At 35.6% G+C, this 27,452-nt stretch overlaps 2 protein-coding genes across 3 annotated transcripts in view; one reads left to right on the top strand and one right to left on the bottom strand.

Annotated features, from left to right (window-relative positions):
* Positions 1 to 9,954: 9,954 nt before the first annotated feature.
* LOC112457333 (laccase-5-like) lies at positions 9,955 to 22,107 on the top strand. The gene is made up of 10 exons (XM_025020314.1): positions 9,955 to 10,057; positions 12,115 to 12,481; positions 12,883 to 13,167; positions 13,590 to 13,863; positions 14,142 to 14,346; positions 14,753 to 14,937; positions 15,716 to 15,911; positions 16,415 to 16,627; positions 16,876 to 17,106; positions 17,819 to 22,107. The coding sequence occupies exons 1-10, from the start codon at positions 9,955 to 9,957 to the stop codon at positions 17,998 to 18,000; spliced, it is 2,241 nt and encodes a 746-aa protein (XP_024876082.1). The 3' UTR covers positions 18,001 to 22,107.
* A 203-nt stretch (positions 22,108 to 22,310) lies between these two features.
* The window catches only part of LOC112457334, a 28,369-nt gene continuing 23,227 nt past the window's right edge, over positions 22,311 to 27,452 (bottom strand). The window contains exons 4-9 of one of the 2 annotated variants that reach the window (XM_025020316.1): positions 26,999 to 27,108; positions 26,795 to 26,873; positions 26,028 to 26,164; positions 25,297 to 25,443; positions 23,798 to 24,014; positions 22,311 to 23,369 (exon numbers count right to left, since the gene is read on the bottom strand). In XM_025020316.1, the coding sequence (XP_024876084.1) occupies positions 23,171 to 23,369; positions 23,798 to 24,014; positions 25,297 to 25,443; positions 26,028 to 26,164; positions 26,795 to 26,873; positions 26,999 to 27,108 (889 nt within the window). In that variant the 3' untranslated portion in view covers positions 22,311 to 23,170. Of the gene's footprint in view, positions 23,370 to 23,791; positions 24,015 to 25,296; positions 25,444 to 26,027; positions 26,165 to 26,794; positions 26,874 to 26,998; positions 27,109 to 27,452 lie in introns of both variants that reach the window. The other variant, XM_025020315.1, reaches the window with a different exon arrangement.

Genomic DNA, 27,452 nt, shown 5'->3' with positions numbered 1-27,452 from the left:
ATTAGATAGCGTGTCTTCTCAAGATAATTAAAGCACATTTTAGTTCGCAAAAAATTTGATCGATTACGCGATCGCCTAAAAAAAAATTGTGCCGACGTCAATAATCGTATCAATCGACTTCGCGTAATTTCCCGCTCTGCGCAGTTTCCATTACATAACATCTTACCTAGACAATGTAACCATTATTATGAAATTACGAACTTCTCCCCCATGGGAAGGAGCAGGAAAGCGATTGCCTTTGCATAACTTCGCAATCGCGTTAAATAACGCGATGATGTACGACGCTTCGGGAACTGTTCCAGACGGGCAAATGATACGGCGTAACGCAAGGCTACACATAATTCTCTATAATCAGGGCTTTACTGGACCCCGTTCGCTCGCGGACAAAGGACGAAATGTAATCTCAGCGGAAACAAGCGAGCGATCGAACTATATACCGCTCGTTTCGCCGACGGATGAAAATGAAAAAAATATGAAGGGGAGAAAGGAGCAGAGCAAGCTCTCTTTCTCGACAAGTGGCAATGACCCAGACGTAACTATGCCATTACGGGATATATAATTCATACATACGCTCGGAGATCTTATACCCGATAAGAGCGCATAATCCGTATACCTTTCAGCGAATTATGCTCTTGAATAGATACAATGATTAGGCTAAATAATATCATTTGCAGAACAGTTTTGAATAATTAAAATCCCATTGAATGCACCTAAGTTACTTAAGTACACGATTTTAAAAACGTAATGATTCAATGAAAATAAATAATAGGCAAGCAGTACATAATAATTAATAAACAGCAAGAATGAATTCTTTCAATATCCAAGGCAATAAAATATGGATTGGATCTCTGTTTTTTCTAGCAAAAGTTATTATTAATATTTATGCAATTTATATTAAATTTCTTAGCAAGTAATCTCGAACATCGAAAATCCTAATTACATTTTAACATTAAGATCTTATAAAAATTATATCAGGGTCAAATGAGAACCTCATTGAAATTCAGAATGAAAAATTTCGCGCAATGTAGGGCAAAAAGAAAACGTTATATAGAGGAAAAAGCAAAATGTCGATAATAAATGATATTAGCGTTTGATTATAGTTCTACAAGATTGTAATCGATACTTTCTCGTTGCGCTAACTGATAACATTCGCACTCTCGACTTAAATTGAAGTGCGAATTTAATGACGATTAATAACTATAATATAGCGATAATAGAATGTCCTAGATACTCCTGCACCTCTACAATGAGTGATTTTGTAAATTCTATCGGGACATGAAAATCAACTTATGTCCCATATTGTACCATTAATTTTAATATAAGAGCAATGTCTCTATTTCTGTTGCTATTAATTTTAATTATAATTATTTTTGTCTCATGATAAAAAAATATAAAAATTTTTGGAATTCTAATTTAAATCGCATTTATAAAATTATATATATAAATTTATACATAAATAAACTATTTTTATTTCATATTAATAAAAAGTTATAAATTCTATGAAGTTTTTTCTGGTTTTTGAGGATATTTTAGATTTTTTATATCAAACCGCATTTTGAGCAGTAATGACTGTATATAGTAAGGCGTGAATGCGTTTTAATGTGTTATTTTATATTTGTTAATAAAAATAATTTATTATATTATATACATACTTGAGCGCACCTAAATAATTTATTCTTTATATTATTTATATAAAAAACACTGCTGTTACAAAAAGAAGAAATAATGTTTCATATACTAAATTTTAACGTAATAAACAAACGAATAATATCTTATCACGATTTTGTGAACGTGACACAGGAATATTGAACCATGCCATCGAGTGAGCATTAAGCATTATTTAGCTACCTCGATCAGCACAAGTAGAGATTAAATTCTCATGACTTCACAAGAATGTGACTACCCATTACAAGACATCGCGAGTTTTATTTCAAAATTCATTAAACAAAATTGAACAAAATGTGATTTACCCTGGTAAAAATTTAATAATAGTTACCGTTCTGCTCATTCGTATATAGACAGTGTCCAATCTTCTAGTTAGAATGTTAGATCATATTTAAACGATAAATTCTTTGATAAAATAAAACCTAAAAATTTAATTTGATTTTTATGCTGCTCTCATATTTGAATTATTAGAACCATAGAATCGTACATTTCTATTTTCTACAGCGTTTTGTTTGATTAATGAACAGAAGCGAAAAGAGCAACGAACGGTGCATAAAGTTCAATGTAGTAACGCAATAGCACGGCTGACGTTAATTGGCCGGTTCTACTGATGCGCCTGCAATAAAGACGCCAGGCATCGGCTGAACCAACCAGAAGGGTGCATTAGCCGTGCAGTCAAACAACCGTGCAGCCCGACGCGTGCATCTCTGCATCGTGATGCAGCGGTATCCTCGCCATCCTCGGACCAAGACCTTCGGCGTCTAGGTGTTTGCCGGGGGTCTACGAGCGTGACGTGATTCTCCGCGTGGCAATTACCTAGCATCTCTCTATGAGCCATGTAACAATGTTGCGGCACAGGCCGGTTACTCAAAGCGCTCTCCGTAGGTCGATCCGCAAATAAAGATATGTAATTTATGCACATGTTGTGAATATCAAGATCGTGGCGTTGCGTGGAAAACGAAACATGTTTACCCAATGAAAACGTGTAATATTATGCCTCTGACATTACGCAATATGATTGCTTTCAAGAAGTATGTTACAGTTGAATTTATTTAAAGGCTAGAATTATAAAGCGCGATGACATTAATCCTCGAATGCATTAGACATTTTCTCGCTCTATATATATGTATATGTATATGTATATATAAATTATATATATAAAATTATATGTACAAGGAGATATAAAGCTGAGAGGCATCTTTCCGAATAAACGTTAAAAATGTTACTCAATGAATTCAAAACTTAGAAAGCCTAGAGTGTCTCGAACTATGCTATTAAATAACTAATAAAGGTAAATGAGACATAAAAAATTGAATGAAAACTGTGTATCTTGATTGACCGTGCCTTCTGTTATAATTTGCAGCGTGCCATGTACGCGTTATTACTAAAATTTCACTTTCTCCGTTGATCTTAATAACAAAAGGCCTTAACGTAATGACCCGATCTTTATCATTACTGCAATCAAATTATTTCGTTATTGCATTTCACGTACACGCCTCTCAAGTACGATTGCATTCAGATTGTCGGGAAAATTTCACGTTCATGACTAACTCCTCGTAACGATCAGCATACTCTGCTTTTTCTATATCGCAACGGAACATGCAAAAACGAAGGTCAGCCTTAGTGAAACTTGGAATTAAAATTAGACGCATATCAAGGAAATAAAATATCTTATTTATATTAAAATTTATATTAAAGTTAAAAAAATAATTATACAATTTTTTTAAATCTTTTACGTAACATTGACAACATCAAGGATTTCAGTCTCTTGTACGGATTTTAAATAATACACGCATGAACACATAACTGATGTGCGCATAAAAGTTTTGTTCTGCAATACGTTATTTTATATCTACATCATCTGCGTCGTTTACTGAATATGCTTAAATCTTATCTCTCATTCATACGATATAACTAACTCGTCGAAATGAATGGCTTCTTAATTATATTTATTATCCTGTAATAATTATAATAATTATAACAACCATATAATTCATAATTATCGGTCCTCGTACGTCCGAAAAGCGACAAAAAAAGCGTCGAGAGATGCTCGAACGCGATAATGGCCGAATATTATATCAGAAACACTGCCGTTCATCGGCAGAAGGGAAAGTCATGGGAATATTTTACGATCGCAATCTATATATCGTGTTAGGCGAGCGGTACCGATAATTACGGTACTGCGGAAATTACAATGCGTGAACTAGCGTCCAAGTCAGATCGGTCAGCCGCTTGGTCGGCGTAGAAAAAAGAACTTCTCGATATATCGGCCGAATCCGAAGGTGGAGTCCGCAACTTTGTGTCACGATCTCCAATGAAAGTACTTTATTGCGAATTGCTCATGCGAGCATAAATTGCGGCGTGGGAGACGATCGGAGGAAACTTGCTGGCTAGGTACTTGAACCAGGAGTTAGTAGATTCTAACGATATTGCTGACCGTGAAATTTATTCCTGTGCGTGTGCGTATAAATAGGTACTTCCGGCGGCAACGACGACGCAGTGGCGGAATAAGCCTTTCTCTTATAACGATCGCTCAAGCGAATCATTTATTTAAGTGTCCCGCGATCGTCTTATTTGCACTACGGAGGCGCTAGGAAAGCAGATGTTCGCCCGCGGCTAACGCAATCGCGGTGAGGATCTTTACGAACGACGATGAAGATCAAGCAAGAACATCGGCCCTGACGCTCGCAGTATTAATTATCGATTAATTGCCCGGCCGAGCCGAGCCGAGCCGCGCGGTAAGGCGTCAGGCAATCGCGTTATCTCAAGGTCCGCAGGAAATCGGTCGGTTCTTACAATTAGTGGTTCTAGCGGTAAGTCGGTAACGACTTTATTCTTGTTTTGGAGATAAATCACGTGGAAACGAAACGTTAACTTTCGAAGACGGATGAGCAATTAAGAGGAGAGCAAAGGTGCAAGGTACTTTTCGATCTCAACTTAGATGAACGTTTAGATAAATGGATGATAGACGGAAGAGCTTATTTTTTATATGCGACGAGTCTTCTATCATTCTGGACACATTAAGATCTCTTAAATCAGTCTGGATTGGTGTGAACTACGCGGATGTAGAACGTTGCGATCTTCCATCAGCAATTGCAGCATGTTAAAAGGGCACTTTTCGACACTTTCCCAGCCTTCCTGGGATATCTTTCACGTCAAGTCGTAACGGCAATCATGAGGAGAAATATCTCTCTCTCGCGCGCTTGATCTTCGGTTTAATAAGAGAAACACACTCGGTTCTCCACAGCGAGCACTTTCAATAATGCGCCGATCGAGCTGGAAATTGACGTACGCTAATGATGAATACGTTCCCTGAGATAATTTCTCCTATCACGATGCACGTGGCCGCGACTAACTTTCCGTATGTCGTAGGTTGTAATTTGAAACACACAACTCCGCACAGTACCGGAAAGACCCTCCCTCGATTTGCGGAGCAAATCGTTGTTATTACGTCCATTAGCGCAATCGAGGCGGCCTTTACGTGCCGTCATTACCGATCTTAACGCGACCGCTCCTCTTGTCACGTCGACATAATCTCTTTTCTCCCCCCCGTTTCTCAGTCTTTTTCCGTCTCTCTCCTTTCGCGCAAGCATGTATCGGCGGCGTTGCAACGGCGAGAGCAACTCTTCGAGCCGTTCCATAAGATGAGACGAGGGCAAGGACAAGGCCAAGTTTGTGAGCGGATCATCACACTTTCCATCTGCATTCCCTCCGGCTTATGTACTTCTCAGCTAGATCTTTTCAAGTAACCACAGATTGCTTCGCAATTCTACTGTAATCGAGACCTTTTATTTTTTGAATTTCACGAAAAAATTTCACTAAAAAATACATTATTAAATCTACAGAAATTTTTTTAATTTGAATGGCAATAAAATCTAGATTAATGTAAGAATTTTGACTTAATAAGTAATAAGAACTTTAGATAAAGAAAAAATAAATATTATATATATAACTATTTTTTGTATAATTGTTGCAAACAGATCTAATAATAAAATTCTTACATATATACACTCAGGTTAGTAATTTTTTGTAAATTAGTTTCTTAAATGAAACAGTATACATTAATTGAATTAAGCGAACCAAGCTTGCGAAGATCCTATGTACATTTTTTGCTTGCAAAACGAGGTCGAAGGACTGCGATCAAGATGCGACATTAAGCGTACTCGACTCGATACCGTCGCATCATAAGCCGACTGATGCTGGCATTTTATTTGAACTTTCACAAGACGGATCGCAATCTCGGTCTAGTGACTCCCACGGTAAATATCAATAACATGCATATATGGTGAGAAGAAAATCCGATCCTTCTGAAGCGTTCGAGGCGGATAATGACGCGAGATCTTTCTCATTCGTGATTTTTTGCAACTTGTAGCGCAATCGTCGGAAACATATCTCTTCTTCACGCAGGTGTTAATCACTTCACACTTTCGTTCTCGCTGATACGATGAATCAATAGTTCCGTAAATATGAGAGCTCGCATAGATCCTTATCCTTCACACAATTTGGCACGCGAGCACTTAACTGCTCGAAAGTGCACTTTTATTTATCACGCAATTCCGTGATTCCGCTCTCACTTCCTCGCGCATTGCATTGTCCGTTTGTAAACGTTACTTTTGCATCTTCTTATCTTTAAGATCACACTGAAGAAATCACTATCGTAATTAATCCGTTAAAAAAATGATAGTATTATCCAAGATTTGTATACAATTTTATTTAAAATAAATTAAAATAAAAATTTTAAATGTTACTTTGTTCACATTTACTTTTCCAGAAACAACACGAACACCCGTTACGTGCGCTTCAAATTCTGCGATATCTTACTACTGCGGTGTCTTACGTGTCTTGTTTGACATTTAGTTGAATTAACTACTGGGAGATCATTAATTATGCTCGCTTCGACCGTCGCTCCTGATTTCGTAGAAGACGTCGATGTACCCGCAAACGATAATGCTTTATTGCCTGGAAAGTATCAATGAACGAAAACACAATCGCTAATAATTGTGAAATTTTGTATAATATCACGAATTCTTGCTCTGTCTTGTATTATTGCTCACAACTTTTTTCAAAAATGTTTTTAAACGGTACATGTAGTCTTGAAACACTTCCTCTGACGCTGAAAGGATGGTCCAATTTCATTCAGATATCAAAAGCAGTCCAAATAAAACAAAATAAAATATATGGAAAAAGGAACTGTCTGTTCTGAGTTGTAAAAAACTGAGTTGGTTGAAAGGCGGTTCCGTTCAGTTAAAGCTGTTAAAGTAACATAAGATAATTAATGGGGGCGGATACCGACGTCTCTGAAGGGTCTTGCCAGGCGTGAACTTAATCACACGCCACAAATGTGCATTATTATGCAGGGTGTCAAATTGCGTGAAAGAAAAGCAAAGAGATGTGAAGTGATCGAAGAAAGTGCGACTGACCGGACACGCGAGATCGCGTGCCAATCAACCGAAAATGAGCTGTAACTTCTGTTTCGATACTAGAAAGGCAACGTTAAATCTTTGACTGCAAATGACGTTTCTTTTGTAAGATTGTAAATTGAATATATTGAATATAAGTATTGTATGAAATAAAGAAAATAGTATGCTTTATTAACGCAATACAGAATGAAACAGAAAGAAATTTGACATTGACAGGATAAGTATTTACATTCAGAGAAGAAATGAATGGACTTTTAAATCTTTCAACTACTACGATTTAAGAAAATTATAACAATCTTTATAGCTTACAGGTGTAAATTAAACAAGCAAAATAGAAGAGTAAGCAATTCATGCATAATATATAAATTGCTGCTGGTGTAAACACGAAAATTGCAAAGAGCACGGTACAGAGAAATATGCGATGCTCAGAGTTTATCTCTCAATTGTCGAATTTGATGGGTTTTCTCTGAATGCTTTCACCGATTTTTCTAATTCTTCTGGCGCAAACATAAAAAAAAGAAATCAATGCCAATCACCAAAGCACGCGGAAGAGAAAATTATGTAAATTACACGTTGTGCCGTGTTTGTTTTTTGTGTCATTACACGAGTTCGACGTCAAGTTAGATGATCAATACTCTCGCGAAAGCTCGAATTATAGTAGAATACATATAATTAACTCGAAAGTAACGTTTTTCGTGTCGAAATTTAGATAGTTAATTTCAGTAGAAACGATCGAGACGTTTGCGTTTCGCGACATTTGCTACGGAGAACCTGCAACTTCTCGACGTTCTGCTTTGGTACGTCTATATTCATAATCCGACCAGCTCTACGATATTATATAAAAGCGAATATATCAAAATGTAGAATATCAGTTGACGGAGCGCGCAGAAGTCGCTCGTTACGTCAGCAGCGATTATATGGACAATCGCGAGAGCATCGGTCTTGCCTCAGGATGTACCGTTACTCGGAAACCGGTCGAACAATCGTGGCAGGCGGTAAAAATAGCAGTGTGGCGAATTAATTGCCGCGCGAAAGGAGCGGCGGGGCAGCGTGAAAGCGTGATTTTGTCTTACTTAATTCATTGTTTTTTTTTCCTTGCACAACTGTGACTTACGACTAAATCGTCTTACAACAACGCCGTCACCCATCCCGCCCGGTATAATAAACAGCCAAGTCGCGAGGGCTAGTCGTTACACGCCCGCATTATGCACTCGCTCTAAATGACGCGACCGAGCTAGCACGACGTTGCTTCATCGCCGCATTGTCATCGTCACGGCGAGCATCCATGTGACGGTTCCTACCGGGCGCGCAAGTGGATTTTTCACGGCAAAGATTCAGAAATCTCTTTTGTCTCAGACTTTCTTCAATAAAAACTTCTTTTTAACGAAACACGAATATTTAAAAAAAATATTCTAAGAAACCTGACCCTTCGTACGTACTAAAAAATTCAGCGCAGAATTTTTGATTGAAACACACAATGTAATTTATTTATTTTCTTAATATAAATTAAATTCATAGTTTTATGTACTGTTTATTTGTTAAAATTAAAATATCGTATTAAAATACTCTATTAAAATATATATGCATTATAAAATTTGTACATGTTACCTTACTGTCTTTGAGCAACACACATAAAATCGTGACTCGAAAATATATTTTTAAATCCAAGTGCGTAATGAGATTTACAGCATGTTTTTCTGTTTCCATTATTGTTTAGCAAATATTAAGTGCAAAATGAATTTTTTTGCAATCTTGTATCATACGGAAATGTATCATACACCTATAAAACGTATAATCAACGTGAAAGCATCAATCAATAAATAATGTTCTCGACAATACAGACTCTCGCGGATTACAGACTCTCCCAGGCGATAACTGGCGGATGAAAAATTCTTATATGGACAAACAGGCATGACTTACGGAACTGGACCATAGTAAATCGTTATTTTGTCGACTGGCGGATAAATTTCGTAGAATCGGCGTGCGGCAAAATAGCGAAATGCAACACGGTGGTGCTGCGCACCATGACTTTTATCGGAGTATAAATCATTCGGCAGTCGGAATGGTATTTCTCGCGGTGCGTTACGGCCGGAAAACTCCGACTTCGACGTCTATCAGATCGACGTCGATCCAACTCGATCGGACAGATCGCAGGAACTCGTAATTCAATACGTGCCCCGTTACATCACTCGCCGTGTAACACGTAACGATTCTGATGGGAAAAAATTAACTAGCGCACGGCGCGCATTTGTAGTATTTGTACCCCGATGCAATTTTGCAGGGTCCGAAACGCGACCGATCGCAGAATTAATCGCTCACATTAAGTCGTCTACGTAATCACAGAATGAATCAGAGTAGAACAGTCCAGGAGTGATTTATGTCATTGAAAACAGACAAACAATTATAAATATAAAAAGATTCCAATAATTAACGAAAAAATAATTTATATAACATTTTGAATAGATTTGGATTTCTGAAATGTAATTTCTTTTGAAATTAAAGACTTCAAATATCTTGAAATAATTTGAATTAAAATGTAGTTTTGTTACTTTTATATTATTATAAAAGCTTTTTTGGTCACACACAAAACTAATTCTCAATCATACTTATCTGATCCCGAATTCGCTGCAAACGAATAATTTTCAAAAATTTTATTAAATTATTTTAATATTCTTTTATTGGCTTATAACTTTTTATTTTAATCTATTGTGTATATAATATGCTAGTGATGTGTATTCAAGGATGTTGCAGAAATTTTCTGCGGTTATCTCGGTAACAATCTCAAAGAGACGCTGCAAATCATTACACTGAAAGAAAGCAATTCGATAAAAAGTAAGAAAATAGTTTCGCTTGAGTATAAGAACGGGAGATGTTGGTGCCACCGCAAAGAAGCGACACAAAGTTGTGTTACGGTAATAATCACGCTGAACTTGTTGCAAAAACGCCATTTTCCTTTCCTGGCGACAAAGATTGTAAATTTACATTGATTTTTCACATAGATACCTAATATTTGATTCCAATACAATTTTTTTATTTTTGGCCAAATTAAAAATGTAAAATTTATATGAAATAAATGTAAAATCTGATTTAAAAGAAAATTTTATATTCAATATTTTAAGATATTGCTTAATTAAAATTAATGTAACATTAATTATTGTAATGTAAAAATCGGGCAATAATTCTAGATCTACATCATGTAAACTAGAATGTTGTTGAATTGTACTTATCCGATCGAGCATTTACGATCAATCGGTAAAACATCATATCTGTAAAATCCCACGAGATAGATCTGAAGATCTTACAACAGACAATGGTAGCTGATCTTTACTAATAGCGCATTCTATCGCATTGCAGTATGCCTTTGCTGACGTCAAACGTGACTTACAATACACGAATAGTTTTCTCTTTCTTTTTGATTCATGGAATTCTGTGTCGAAGAAGCTAATCTGATCTGTTATGCAATGACGAAATTAATAAAGGTACTTTCTGAAAATAGCAATATCCGATAACGATCATCCAATTACATACAAATACATAGAAATTTCAATCTCAGATATTTAAGTCTCGGATATTGATACTATTAAAAAAAGTTGGATTGGAAGTACAAAATAAAATTTTTTAGAATTTCTTAATTTCTCATAAATTTTAAAGAAATATGCTTGTTTACGAAAAGTGGAAGTTAGACTCAATGCAAAGATATATATAGTTACAGTTTAATATACACTTTAGTTACAATCGATAAAAATAAAAATATGTAAAGCCTGTGAAGGTTTTATAATATTGCAAGTACAAATCACTTAATTTGCGACTAAGAAGACGCGTAGGATCTCTTAAATTACAATCGGAATATACCTCTCTAAACAAGAATGCCGTTTTATATCTGCGCAGGAATGTCAGGACTTCATCGAACTTTCACGTCTTGTATTCAAGTGCACTTATTAGACCTAATCTAAATCTGACAGTATTGCGAAAAAGGTAGCTTTCTACTCTACTCGAAAATCATTTCCGCTCTCCGGACGATATTCTGATTTTCTGAGCTACGACCCAATTGTCCGCGAATGTAATAAGTATGTACAAACATTGCGGGACTGCAAATCGCGATGGAAAGTTTTAGAAGATTTTGCAGAATATCAATTTACATCGAAAATGTTCGATTTGAGTGTTTCGATTTCGATGTATACGTAGCTATTCATGAATTGTTGCAAATTGAAAGAAATTCTATTAAACGTGATACGTAACGAGTTGAATTACTGTAGTCAAACTTTTCCTGCTTCTTCTGCATCGTATTCTCACACGACTAATCAATTCCGGAATAGAAACAGAAAGACAGCTCGTAATGATAGAGTTACGCCACCGTTCGTAACTTACGACAAAATAATGATATATCACACGCTGGTCGTACAAAAATTCGCGAGTAACAAGGGACTACTATTTCGCAAGTTGGAAATCCAGTGTGTTTACGAATAGAAGAATAAATGCCTAGACACGAGTTCTGTTTTATATCTTTTATGGCTTCCCATTTAAAATTTTCTTGTGGAAAGCTATTTTCTATTGCAATTGAATTAATCTGTGAAACGGAAAGCTAACAAGACTTTGCGTTTTGCGCAAGTTATTACTAAATTAAGAAGAATGAAATTTCTTAGAAACAATATTCTGCAATATTCTGTAAATAACTCGAATGCATAACGTTAAGAAAATATATAAAAAATATTAATGATGTTTATTTTTTCTGAAATTTGATAAAACTGCATTTTGTCTGTTTTCAATCTCACTATACGTCAAAGTAATTAAAGATTAAGTTTGAATAATCCTATGAGAACGACATAAGCTCACACACACATAACTTTTGCGTGTATTAATTAACATTTCATATGTAAAATGCATGTTAACTATTCTTAAAATGTACCTTGCTTAAATAGACCTGCTTCTTGCATTGATTACATTTTAATCTAATATTTCTTATTGTTTCTTCTTTAATTGAATACTAGCTATATCTCTCTCGAATTTTTATTCGAATGTCGTATATTAGTTCCAGATCAAGTAACAGCGGCTCAGTCAGTGTCGTCCTTCTGGAGTCCCCTCAAATCAACCAATATCTTCTCTCAAGACAACCGCGGGACTTTCTTCCCTACGGCCCATGGCCTGGTGCAAACTCACCCGACCAGTGGTGTATTCCGTAGCGGTTTCGGCGGGGAGGACAACCTCGGCACTCGGGGAGTGACGATGAGGCCGCCGAGGACGCGGCCTCTCAATTATAATGAACGCTCTACCGCCGAATTGCGCCGAAATCCGTCGCTCTCATCGCCTGACGAGTGCGCTCGCGCCTGCCGTGAGAACGAGCCCCCCAGAATATGCTATTATCACTTTACACTCGAGCATTACACCGTACTCGGCGCGTAAGTACATTTCTACGAAGTATTTTCGATTAACTTTTAACGATAGAAGCTGTAAAGCGACTAAAAAAAAATGTTATATTATTTTATATTTATAATTTTTTATATTTATATGATATTACTTTATTTAATAATTATTTTATTTACATAATTACTTTATCATTTTATTTAGTAATATTAATTTTGTTTTTATGTATGGTCCGCAAGCAAATTATAATTTATAATTTTTACACAAATAATCTTTCTCCAGAAACATAGATTTTTTTTAAATAGTATTAATTTTTATTGACAAAAATATTGTTGAAAACTGAGCTGCTCTATATGTCTATAGAGTTTCAATTTTTTTTAGGATATATGTATTGCTTAACTTTTTTAACTAGTATTGTGTAAACATGAATTTTCAGAGCGTGTCAAGTATGCACGCCGAACGCTACCAACTCCGTGTGGAGCGAGTGTCAGTGTGTCTTGGCGGACGGAGTGGAACGAGGTATCTTAACCACGAACAGGATGATCCCTGGACCGAGCATTCAGGTGTGTCAGGGTGACAAAGTCGTTATTGACGTAGAAAATCGTATAGAAGGAATGGAAGTCACGATTCACTGGCATGGCGTATGGCAAAGAGGATCTCAATATTACGATGGTGTACCTTTCGTGACGCAGTGTCCTATTCAATTGGGTAATACGTTCAGGTACGTAATCTTACTTTTAGCAAATATATATATTTTTTATAACAAATTTATATCGTTTATTGAAGAAAAACTGTGTAATTTTTAATTATTTGCTGATATAGCATGTAATTTTTTTTATTTTTGTAGATTATCTATCACCGTTTTAAAACATTTTATTAAATTTTTCATAATTCGAAGAAACTGAGAATTTTACTTGATATTTTAAAAAAAGACGTCCAAAGATTTAAAAAGCTTACATCATTTTAAAATGATATATAATGATTATTATCGAAGAAATGTCTTCATAAATGCTTTTCAAAATTTGAATTAAGCTTCATAAATATACAACATACACATTTCTTAACATATGTATATATTGTAAACTTTACATGAAAATTTTATGATTCATAAAATAAAATAAAATAATTATGTGGCATATGAAGGTATCAATGGACAGCCGGAAATGAGGGTACACACTTCTGGCATGCTCACACTGGCATGCAAAAAATAGATGGTGTCTACGGAAGCGTAATAATCCGACAGCCACCGAGCAAGGATCCCAACAGCAATCTGTACGATTACGATTTAACCACGCACGTAGTACTCATCAGTGACTGGTTCCACGAGAGCGCTATCGAACGTTTCCCTGGTCGCCTTGCAGTCAACGTTGGTCAAGCACCAGAAAGCGCGCTGATCAACGGGAAAGGTCAATTTAGGGTACGTTACTTATGGATATTAATTGATACTGAACAGAGAACAATATTATCTAACATTATTAGATAAGCAGATTTTAATTTACAATTTATGACACAATTTTTTTCCAAACAGATTTATATTTCTGAATATAAATTGCGAATAAAATTTACGATTTTTTAAACATTTCATGCAACGTGTAAATTATTGTTAAAAAATGAATTTATATTATAATCATTAAACGGATATTTTTTATTTTCTAATATTTTGTTGCATTAACAGCTTGTATTTTTTTATTGCAGGATCCTAATACCGGTTTCATGACAAATACGCCTCTCGAAGTGTTCACGATAACTCCAGGCCGTCGTTACCGATTCCGATTGATTAATTCCTACGGATCAGTATGTCCCTCCCAAATTACAGTCGAGGGTCACACTCTCACTATTATCGCCACCGATGGTGAAGCAGTGCAGCCAGTACAAGTGAATACCATAATTTCATTCTCAGGTAAAGCAACTAATCCAAAGTCATTAAAATTTTTTTATTAAAATTAAGCAATTATTGAATAAATTATTTATGAAACAAGGCAAGCAGAAAAATTACTATTAAAAAGATGATTAATTTTTTTATATATTAGAACAATTATAGATAAAAAAATATATATATATATAACTAAAGCGTGCTGAAGCATGTTGTAAATACATGAACTTAATAAGTTAAAATGTCATTTGGCAAATAATTAATTCAGTTAAATGCTTGATTTAAATAATGATATTGAGGAAAATTATTTGTATGATAGATTTGATTGAACACAATCAGCGCCTTAATAGTGCGTTCTTCTCAAGACTGATTAAAAGTTGATTCCATTGTCAATCCTGCACCAAGTGGCATATACAGTTGTACTCTCTCTTAGGTGAACGTTACGATTTCGTCATAAATGCCGATCAGCCTGTCGGCGCTTATTGGATTCAACTTCGTTCTCTTGGAGAATGCGGAATTCAACGAGCGCAGCAGCTGGGTATTCTGCGATATGCTCGTGGTCCTTATCAACCATCTACTCTACCGCCTACGTATGACTTTGGTCTTCCTCAGGGCGTTGTAAGTATATTTATTTCCTATATTAAGAAATCAAAGATATACGTATCATATAGCTCTTCGTTTGACGTAAAGACAAAATTAAATTTTTCTCATAAAATTAAAATACATCCAATGATCCAATTTCTGTGATCTTATGAAATTTTTTCTCAGTATGCACTGCCATCTGTGCGAATGAGACAAGTGAAGAAACGCTACATAGATCATAAAAATAAACTATAATTTTTTATTTAAATTTAAATTCTACAATATAATATCTGTACGTTTCAACTAAGACATCAATTTTAATGTGACTTGTATATATTAACGAAACGTAACAGAGATAGATTTGAACATTATCCTCAAACGATACAATAGAGAGCTTCCTAATCTATATCAGTTATAGAAGAAAAGATGTTCGTAAAATATTTAAAAATATTACGCAAAATATTAAGTATAGAAGAAAAATTCTGATAAATTGAAATTGAATTGAAATCCCTTCAAATTCAAAATTTTTTTATTTAAAAAAAAATCTGTCGAATGGTTATAAATTATAATTCAGAAATACATTTTTGAAAGGATTAATGCGACTATATTACAAGTGAGGAAGTAATATGCTTTTATATTGCATAGAATACGCTTCGTGTTAGATATTAAGTGTGAAAAAATTAATTGTATACGATGTGTGCTTACTACAACACAATTTTTAATTGTTAGAAGTTATAGACTTAAGAATGTCTTTTAATAAATTAATAAAGATCAAGGCGCAAGGAACGAACCTTCAAGCATCTTTTCTCTTCAGGTCCTAAATCCTCTGGATGCCATTTGCAACCGACCGCGCGAGGATGCGATTTGCGTGAGCCAACTGAAGAACGCTCGCCACATCGATGAGGGTATTCTGCAGCAACGCCCTGACGTGAAGATCTTCCTGCCGTTCCGCTTCCTGTTGTACAGACCAGAAGAGGTCTTCCAGCCGCAGACCTACAATCGCTTCCTCGGTAAGAAAGCGCTAATAACTATCTTAATTCGCAAAAAGGAAGCAAACGCATCACGCGATGATTGCGTATGATTTTGGCGTAGACGCTGCATTTTCTTAGGCTTTCTTAGAAATATGTGCCTCTTTGAAAAGGGATACAATTTAGGTACGCGTTGCATGCAACACCATGCGATCCCTAAAGCTACAAAAATTACGCGAGGTATTTCGCTAGGTACTTCACAAAATACATTTGCTATGGCGGTATTTTTTTTTCGAGGCTTGATAATATAACAAACTGAATAAAGCACAAATCATTCGTTTGTAATATTGAAACGGAATTAAACGTACAGAGTGTTTCGGAACCATCGTTGCGTTTTCCAATTGCATATATTTTAATTCATTTGAGGTTTTAAAGTTTTTTAAACAAAAATATACATATAACTTTTTATAACATTTTACACGATTTTTAAGCTCTTTCTTCATATACGAGAAACGATTTACTGTATAATTCCGATATGTCCGCAGTTGCGCCAACCGGTGACCACGTGATTTCCCTCGTGGATGAGATCTCGTTCACGTTCCCGCCATCGCCTCCAATCTCGCAGCTCGAGGACATCCCACCTGAACAATTCTGTAACGGTGATAATAGACCAGCTGATTGCGGCGCCAACTGTATGTGTACACATCAGGTCGACATTCCATATAACGCGGTCGTCGAGGTGGTTCTCGTAGACGAAGGTATGCACACCGCATTCACTATGATTATACTAGCTGTCTTCAGACAGACTATTCCTGTATTGAATAAAAAGATGCACTTCAAAGAAATTGCGTTAAAAAGGAGCGCAAAATTTTCAAATCTTATATTTTTGATTCTATAATTTCTTTTTTATTACAACACAATTTTTTGATCGCAAAACAAATTTGTTTTCATTAATCTTATGAAGCTACGTAATTTTTTTTAAGCCTTTGTGTATGATTGATTACAGTACAACAACCCAACCTGTCGCATCCATTCCACTTGCACGGATACGCGTTCAACGTAGTCGGTATCGGCCGTTCTCCCGATAGGAACGTGAAGAAAATCAATTTGAAGCACGCCCTCGATCTCGATAAGAAAGGTCTCCTGCACAGAGAGTTCAACCTGCCCCCCGCTAAAGACACCATCGCTGTTCCCAACAACGGTTACGTCATCTTCCGCTTCCGCGCGGACAATCCGGGTAAGTTAACAAGGACAATTGAAAACTTCTCGCGCGATAGTCCGATGAGATGCAAAGCGGCTTCCGTTCGTAGCTGCTCGCATAATTGCGAAAGTTTGCACGGCAGTCACGGCACATTTGCATGCACTGACCTACCTTTGTTGTGCGTTTTGTACAACTATACTCTAAAATATCCGGTCAACTTCGTACGTAGCGATTTTAGAAATAATTTTTCGCAAATAAACATTTAGTTGGGTAATAAAAGCTATTAGCAGAACTATTTTTGTTATAAAAATTAATTTCATATTAATGAAATAAGTTTGTGGTATTTGAAATAACTTATATCGCATAATAAAATATTAAGATTTATACTAAACAAAATTATTCCCACACACTTGTTAAACCAATACAAGATTAATCTTGTATTTGCTTCACAAGCATGATATTAATATCATTTTATGATATTAACCATAACATTAATAATTATTAATTATAATAAATTTAATTAGAATTATAATAAATTTTAAATTACAATCATTATAATTCAAACTTCTAACGATAAAATCAATAAGTATTGTTGCTAAATTATGAACATCTACTAAAAAGGAGCTACTATTACTTTGATTATAAATTTTACCACCACAGGCTATTGCGGTGTAAAATAGTCGTCATAATCAACGTCAATTATTATTTTAATATTATAAGCAGAAATTAACGCCGAGCTTTTTTATAGGATACTGGCTGTTCCATTGCCACTTCTTGTTCCACATACTGATCGGCATGAATCTGATCCTGCACGTCGGGACGCAGGCGGATCTGCCGCCAATACCGCCGAACTTCCCGACCTGCGGTGACCATTTGCCACCCATCACGCCACCGCTGTCGCTGAACGCGTTGAACCCGTTCCTCCATTAATGTGTGAACGACGAGCTCAGAAACTGAGAGAGGGAGAGACGCTCCAAAGTCCATACGATACTTGTAGCATATTTCTGTAAAGTAGAGAGCCTGTAATATTGATTTTTTTTTTTCAACTATGCAACCTCGTAAACCGTTCTCGAGAGCGTGCTCTCAGCTCGAGAACGGCGATCGATCGAGCGAGGAATCCGACGGATGTCGATCCGCTGTCTCGCGAGAGTGGCTATATAAGAGCGTGAAAGACGATGGAGAGGAAAGTCAGATGTTGAGGAGACTCGCGAGGCAACGGGTTAATAAAAGGCGATCGGCGCCCCGCTGGGCATCGCGAAACGATGAACATTCTCAGAGGTAACAATAACTTTAACGTTGAGAGATAATGTTGGCGGCAGTTGATAATTTATTGTGTTACAGATGCTTCACCCATCACTGTTATTTATGCTATGTCTATTACGCGTCATCCTTGCTTGTCACTCACTGCCGTTTATAATTCACGATTCTAAAATTTAGTTGTCACCATCAATTTCACTGTAAAACATGTCGTGGAAAATATTTTGGGCATGTCTTCTAGAAATATTCGAAAAATATCTACAGGATGTGTAAGGCTTATATCCGTAACTGCAATGGCGAATCCGCGAATGCCGATGTGGCGAGTGAAGCATCTCAGCGGGAAACGTACAAACGTTACTGGCTAACGTTTGTAACGCTCTGTAAATAATGTAGAAATAGTCACTATACTTAACGAGATATTAATGTGGGAGTAACGGGGTTACGTAGCGTAAGAGGGGCATCGCCGAGAAGCCGTGATGGCGGTCCAGGCGGAAAATTATCGTTAGGATAAATGCCCTTCCAACAGGCTGGATCTGTACGATCACGGAATCCGCGACTTATCAAAATTATTTAAGGACCCTGCTATATCAACTTTGAAACGATTACTTACAAAGATATAAATTATCTTTCATTTGTGAAGCATAATATTTATTTAAGCTTACAACGATAACTCTAAATATTAACTGTAAATTGTTTGACTTTATTTTCGTTGATCAATCTATTATTTTAATCATCTTTGTGACTACATTTTGTCGTACGCTTCACGTTGTTTGTCGTTTAAAGCCGGAGAGAAAATAATAACGAGATATAATAATTTTGTGACGATGTATCATGCGATTAATCGTGACTACAAATGGTGACGAGTTTCCCTCGACAGATCCAGGCTCCTAAAAGTCTTTTAGTTAGGAAGTGAATTCGCGCTTATGCCCGAAATTGCGCGTTTCGTCATTGTTCTGTCAGTCTATAAAATTAAATCGATGAAAGTATTAGTGTAATATCGGCGCGGCTATCTTAAATTTTACGTAAAAACCTCGAGTATGTCGTATCAAGGTCCAAATTGCGATGTTAATGACTATCGTTCTTCTCGAGGCTACATCAGCGAGGTTATATCAATACATTAATATTTATTTTTTTTACACCTACCATTTGCATTACCTTTCGAAATTCGGCGATATTCCAAATTGATCTGTCGCGAAGACACAGAGATGCAGGCTGACACGTTATCATTAGTATATCGCGCTACGCATATGGCGCAATAATAGCTGTACGTTTATTCATGGTGCCTCAATTTTCTATAGAAAATACATTTATACGCAACTCACAATTAACGCTTAAATCGTTCGGTCATATACAGAAACACTACTCTTAGATACGCGAGGTAATCGCACGCGCGCATGTATGTCGTGCCTTATACGTGTAGATAAAATTTAATTCCCTGGTACATTTCTAAATATACGCTAAATACATTCGTTAGAATCGCCGAGAGACAAAACACTTAATAGCGTAATCGTGAAACGTACTTAACATGTCGGCTTGATGCAAAAGGAATGTAGCGTAAAACCGAATTTTTCAGTTGGTATTACCAAGCCAAGGGAAAGAATAAGAAAATCCATTTTCCCAACTATCATAAAAATAAAAGAAAGTTAAAAAGGTAATTTAACATAGCCATTTTTAACATAGAGATATTTTTTCATAAACCGTTAGTTTTAAGGCTTAAAGTAAATTAAAAAAAAAAACGTTATTTTACATAGCACAAGTCTCCTCGTTAACGCGAAAAAAATACCAACTGAAAAATCATCTTTTTTTTTTAAATCGTAATCCTTTTGCATTGAACTATCAAGTTGTGCGGAGTGTCCGGTGTTGTTGCTTTCTCGAGTCGGCCGTTCGCTTTCTCGCCTCGGCAAAGGAGAACGTTCCTGGGATTAAGAAGCACGATTTAGAGACCGTGCAAAAGCCAATGCGAATCTGCGATGTGAGAGCGAAAGGATGTATTTTTTTTATACTATCAATCGAGTCGGTCGGCTTCGGAGACTGTGACAGTATGTGTCAATCTATTTGAATAGACGCGGATAAAACGGTTTTGTGGGATAGCAAATATACGCTGTGTTTTTAAACCTGTTGTATAATCATTTTATTCTTAATAGGAAATAGCTCTTAAAAGAGATATCAAGGAGAAACGTACCTGCCGTTTAATTAAATGTATTACGAGCACGTTGATTTTGCGTTTTCTCGTAAGCGAATCTAAAATTCAATGGCTCACTCATGGCGCAACGATGAACAAAGTGATTTCATCGTCGAACGATGAATCATGATTCATTATGCGCAAGCAATGAGGAATGCAATATACCTAAATCGAGCTAATCCATCTTCAGTACGGAGATAATCATAATATTCGTATTGTGTTACGTATTGTTAAGGTTAATCAGATTAATTGCAACGTCGATACATGGCAATTTTAATGATGAATCTGTTAATTATTATAATTGATTAGTAGATCTTATAAAATTGAATTACTAGACTAAAAAGGCTTGAAGACTAAAAGGCATTTAGACAATTATATTTAATATTCGGAAACGTCATGTATATCTCGGTATTAACGCTATGTTTGCACATCGCATTTTCAGAAAGTCACAAAGTACTAATCAAACTTTTGAGGGTAGCTAAATAACAATATATGTGACAATACTACTTTGTCTTACAAATTAAATGTTCATTTTTTAGACTGTGCAGTTCAAATATTTTTACTGCAGATAAATTCATGAAAGTTTCCTATGCGTCTTGAATAATTTTTCATTAATTTCGCTAAAACTTTTTCTTATCAACCATAGTCTTTGAAGATAAAAACAAACATTTTGTCTTAAGTATTCACGCAAATTGTCTAATTTGAGGATCTCTCCGATTTTATTAAAAGCTACAGTAAAAGAAATTAACTACAATTATTTTGATTAACTTTTCGAGCAGGTACAGCGATCGTTGTAAATATTGTAATACTGAAAATTTTACGGTATTCACATAGCTAGTAATATCAGTTCTCTCCCCTGTCCCCGTGTAATTATTCATGTAACTAAACCCGTATAAATATTGTCAGTTACCATCCGTAAGCATATGATTTTTCGTGTTTTATATGGAGTATTTAAACGAGAGTTATATTTGTGTAGGGGCGCATGCACAAGTCTACTGCTGCGGACCGTTCAATCGTATTTTATTCTATAATAAAAATGTATTTTTAATAATAAATCGTTTTTCAAAATACTATTTAATAATTTTTATATTTCCATTATAGACATGCCGACATTATTACTTTTCTTTAGAAGAAGAGAGGAGACTTCTAACAAATCTATTTCTCAATTTTTGCATAAAGACTAAGTTTTTATAGATATCCAACGTTAACTACTATACTTCGCCGAGTGGGTGTAATGAGCATATTTTGCAAAGAAAATGTGATGACTCTTACGTGATCATAGCCCGCCCACCTAGAAGGTCATAACAGAGTAACCGGATATGAAAGTAGAAAAAAAGATGTTCTGGCAAAACGAGAACACAAAAATGAGATGCGTTATTAGCATTAATAATATGGCCTCGGTGCTCTCATTCGGCGCATGTTACTGAAGCAACATTATTATTACATCCGCAAAAGTTATAATTTTATGCAAATACTGTACAAACTATGATTGTCGACTACATCGTGGAAAGAAATACATAAATTCGAACGTGACTAGCTAGTAGAGAAAATGTATTAGAGAGACCATTGCGGTTATTAATAAAAAAAATTATTCTAAATATTTTATAAATACGATATAATATTTTATAAATACGATATATAAACAATGGCTGCATAAAATTTGGATTTAGTTGGATATTATATAAACTAAGTGGGAAGCAACGATGTTTTCTCTAGGAAAGAAATTTTCCACTATAATTGATACGTTTCGCATAATTTCGGATTACCGATGGTATTTGCCGATAGAAATAAAAGACACGTGTGTTTTTAGATTAATGAATTTATGTACAAAAAGCATTTATATCTAATATATCTTATTTAAGATCAATGCACAGTTTTGTAAATTCTAGTGTCTATGCTTATGACTATTATATTATGATACATACGCAGTCTAAAGCACGAGAATCATTTCGCGAATGATAAAGCTAAATATAAAAATACCAATGTGTGAATACGTATCGTTTTATATCGTGCTTATCCGTAGGAAAATTTATCTCATTAATATATATACTTAATCCGCGTTTCCCGAATCTATCATGGTGTTTATTGTCGTTGATATTATTAACAAGTGCAAAAGTATAAAAAAGGTCTCCGTGAGAAAAACGGTGAAACACGCATAATACTCGACATTATACAAATTCCATCATTCGCCGCAAAATATTTTCAAATTGTTGAAAGAGAATTGACGATAATTGTGTGATATTGAACTTGATCTATTAACATTTTCTTAACCGTTATTATTATTAATTTATTATATCTTAATGTTAAAAAGCAACAGTTTTCTTTTTATTATATTATCTCAAGTACGGCAAATGTAGCAAGTTGACTTTTAGCCACAAAGCGGTAAATGGCGTAAGTCAATCCTTCGAATAATCCTTTGTAATCAAAAAGGTTAACACATTGTTTAATATTGTTCAATACTCTTTATACCTCTTATGTAATATTTTAAATTCTTCTAAGGTTGCATCGGCAGTTTTATGGTTGAACCGAATGCCTGTCACTCGTGCGGTTGGGATAATGCCATAGCGACGCATATACATAAAATTTGTGTTTTAATTGGAGTAACGTTAAAAAAAAACAATGGAGTTCTAGTTTTTTTGATAAATGAAGCTAACGGAAACGTCACTTTCCGGAGTAGTGCGAACCGATGTTGGATGGCGGCCCTCTGTGATGATGATGATGCTTCTGTCCAGGACCGGAGTATCTACTTCCTGGTCGGGAGTGCACTATCGCGTAGTGATCGCTATTCGTCGATATCGACCTCGTGGAGTTCATGGTGGATCCCCCGGAGGCGTATCCTTGCTTTCCGTTTAACGAATACCTGAACACAAGAAGGGGTCTCGTTCAAGGCACGCCATCGCATGATGTCATGATGTGTAATGTGAAATATTAATTGCCGTTATCGTGACTCTGCGATGTTAAATACTACTTTACTTAGAAAGGTCACGATCAATTTCCGAGAGCAATTTATGCGTAAGATTCTTTGATCGTACATCTTCAGATTGTCGAATTTTTTATAATCAATTATTTCAAAATTATATACATACACATATATGTATCAATTAATTCGCAATCTGACGGCAATTTCATTAACTTATTAATAATCGATTCGAGCCACTTAAGTAAGCATCGCACGGTGGATGCCGTACGGTTATACGTAATCATATATTATTGGCGCAATTAATAGAGATACTTTGTCGGCAAGTCACGCGATTCGCTTTTAGATAGGTAATTAAGTCAAACCTCGACCCGTATTGAGAACCGTGCCAGCTGCGGTACGGATCGTAATCCTCAATGATTGACGGCTCCTTCTCGATAATGTCGGTCCGGGTGCAGCTACAGGTCATCGCCGAACACAGGAATATGTTGATAATGAGCATGATGAGGAATAATATCCCGAGTGCCACCGCCAGCCACAGAAGCCACAGCGGGTGCACGCTGCCGTCGTCGTACAATGTTTGTACAACTGAGAATGTGAAGAAACTACTATGTAATTTTCGTATCGTGATACAGGCATTCGTGTATTTGTAAGTTTGTACGTGCGTTGTAATGGAAACACCATTAATTACAGTATTAGTGTACAAGTTGCATTTGTTCAAATAGCAATTTAATGAAAGAGAAGTTATATGTAAGTATTAAAATATATAAACGTGTGTGATGCAATAATTTTTCAACGATAAATTTCACTTTTGACAATGTCTTTTAACTCTAATTTGTTTTAAGGATTTTAATACTATTACTTTTATCTCTCTTGTTGAAAATTACATTATTTTATTTTACACGGGATCTACCGAGATAAGAAAATATTCAGTTTATTTCTATAAAATAGTATAATTAATTTAACGACATAAATTCACGAGGATATCCTTGACGACCGGTTGTGGAAATTATAGCGTGGGATTGTATGCCGGATGGACTGACGAAAAAGTCCAGAAGTGTGATAAGCGGAATGAGATCACTTATGCCAGCTTGAGTACACATTATAATTTGATGACAGCCCCTGGCAAGTTGCGTGTCGAAGCGATTCAAATGCAGGTCAGAATAACGAAGAGATACGACAGGCGACCATTTCGCGATGCACGGGAAGAAGACGTAAATGGGACATATACGCAAGAGAAGCAATAAGGGAGCAAAGAGAAAAGAAGACCGCACACACATTCCAGACTACATACTATGGCAACATACTTTTCAAGTCACGACAGCTTATCAAAATTAACTGCCGAGAAAAGCAGATGCTGTAAAAAACTATGCGGACGTTAATTTAGTCATTTTCATTGATCACTTTATCAAATTGTGATAGAGAGAGATACTTTGCATATTTAAATCAAACGGATTTTCGATTAGAAAAGCGCAACTTCTCTTAAAAAATAATTAAAAGTTTACTTTCACTTTGTACTTTCTAAATAATTGCTAAGTTCTAAATAATTGCGAGTTGCTAAGTATTTCTTCGTTGTGTTGTAAAATGTACTTTTGTAATATATCGTGTACTGTGTATTGTTATCAACTTTTTATTAGTATTGATAAAGAACTTTCTTTAAGACGAGAAAAAAAAGACAGTAGAAAATCAAAGTCATTACGAGTCTACAAGAAAAAGACGAATCAAGAATTTTATGAATTGGAAATTGACTCTTTATTTTCCTTTATAAGATGAAGAAGAATAGATAGAATGACGTATTAAGAATAATGATAATAATATATATAATAGTGACAAAAACAGTTATAATTCGTCGACAGTGGACTTGGCTTACCTCGTTTTTCGCCTGGTTGGAGAACAAAAACGCTCGTTCCGGCAAGTAGCACTCCTTCTTCACTACTAACACTTTGTCCGTTAGTGGAGGAGCCACCCTTTACCAACTCTTCTTTGTCTCCTTCGCATACGGGAGTACCGCAGCTTCCTAAGCACGCCAATTTTAGTTCCGTTATCGCAACGAAAAATGTTCTATTCAAGTTTTTATATACTCGATTAATTATAAAGTAATTATATGTTGGAAACACGTCATGTTAATTCACGAAAGTATTAATAATTTATGAAAAACAAGAAAAATGAGAGCAGCAGTGATTAACCTTCCTATACCCGCGCATTGATCTGTCAGACCGACGATATACGTTTGCCTTGTTTTTTTTTAAATGGAAAACAAGGCGAACGTATATCGTCGGTCTGACAGACCAATGCGCGGGTATAGGAAGATTAAAAGACAATATTGTGCTTTTAAAATAGTACTCTGCACACGCAATTTTATATCTAATATGACAGTGAAACTAAATCAGCATGAAGCTGATTGTTAAAACTTTTATTCTAAAAGGATCGTAACTTTTACGATTTGGATTGTAAAAAGCAATTCCTCATAAAATGAACGAGAATCGCTATCTGCCGTATAATGTCGCAACAAAACAACGAGTCGTAAAAGTTGAATGCCATTTTATAACCTACATTCGTAACGAGATGCTAATGGGAAATCATTCACCGGATGAGTTTTACCTCTGCACACGGCGATGTCGCATTGGAAATGCACCTCTGAACTGTCAGCAAACCGGAACATGGAAAACAATGTGGCATCCGCTATACCGGTGCTTCGATCGTATATGAATTTCGTCATTCGCACTTTCACGGGACAGCTTTGCAAATCAAAATAAATCACAATTAGTGGATCATTTCCATTGTCAAAGCGACTATGGAGTACAATAATAGTAAACTGCGCGTCTTCTTTTATAATCATATATATCTGGATAAATCTTTTTGATCCATCAAAATAAAGTTAAGATTAATTTAAACTTCTCTTAGCTTAACGCTTTGCTCCCAAAAAGTTACGTTAATTAGAACCTTCAACAAAGAATGAAACTTATAATAAACAGAAACTTTCTCGTTTTGCGTATAATAAAGAACTTGGCAATACAAGTTTTAATGAAAATGTATTTAATATAAAACTTTTATAGGAAATTATTCACTTTTATCGTCATATCAACTTGAAAATAAATTGTTAATAAATCGTAGAATCTATGTTGGTAATAGATAGTTAATAATAAATAGCATTGATAGAGAATAAAAATATTTAACAAACTACATCACATAAAGTACACGAATACCTTTGTATTTCAACTATAACATTTAAACACTTAATACATCTATTTATAGCGTACATAAATGTTTACAAGATTGATAAATATTAAATTTGTTAATATAAATCTTAATTCAAATCGTATCAATTTATCCAATTTATCCAATTTATGTCAAAGTAATGATCTTACCCTTTGTCGTCTATAAGTTGCACGCTGGAATTGAGCTTGTTGAAGGCGAAGCAGTTCTTGACTCGAATCCCGTACATTCCTACAAATTGAATGTTCAACGAATCAGTTGAACGGCAAGATCTCACGAAGAAACCGCGGCTAACGGACTTGTCCGTATCGTCCGGACGTAAAAGCAAACGACGGAATGGGATATAAGATACGAACCGTCTGGGCGTGAAATCTCGGCACGCAGAGTATAGTTGTGACCGTATATAGCTTCTTGCACTCTCACACCTTCGTCCAAAAGGCGCAAGGAAACCAACGAAGTTTCATTTCTGCGTGCAAAAAGCGTTGTTTTGTGAGTACGCATTTCTTTTCTTTTGCAGCACGTTTTATCATTGGAAATGATACGTGATGCAAGTTTAATCGAGGTTACGATCGAAGTGAATGGATAAATGTGTAAAAAAAAAACATGTCAACAAGTCAATACATCTGACGATACACGCGTGTGATAAGAAAACCAACGAGTCGCGCAGGATCATGTGTATCGACTTCCAAAGTGCCTTGAACCAAGAAAATTTATTCAGAAGGTATATGATGTTACTCCGACAAAGAAGCTACTTGTCATTTGCGGGATACCCCCATTTGACAACAGTCGCATACCAATTGTCATCCGCAT

The sequence above is a fragment of the Temnothorax curvispinosus genome, unplaced genomic scaffold, assembly GCF_003070985.1.
Source record: "Temnothorax curvispinosus isolate PA1 unplaced genomic scaffold, ASM307098v1 QBEX01007734.1, whole genome shotgun sequence".
Lineage (NCBI taxonomy): Eukaryota > Metazoa > Arthropoda > Insecta > Hymenoptera > Formicidae > Temnothorax > Temnothorax curvispinosus.
Note: the sequence above shows the minus strand (reverse complement) of the source record. Positions and strands in the feature narration are given on the sequence as shown.

Coding starts and splice junctions, on each gene's coding strand:
- LOC112457333 (XM_025020314.1), top strand. CDS start 9,955: ATGTTGGTGCCACCGCAAAGAAGCGACACAAAGTTGTGTTACGGTAAT. Junction 13,168..13,589: donor CAATTGGGTAATACGTTCAG/GTACGTAATCTT, acceptor TGGCATATGAAG/GTATCAATGGACAGCCGGAA. Junction 13,864..14,141: donor ACGGGAAAGGTCAATTTAGG/GTACGTTACTTA, acceptor TTTTTATTGCAG/GATCCTAATACCGGTTTCAT.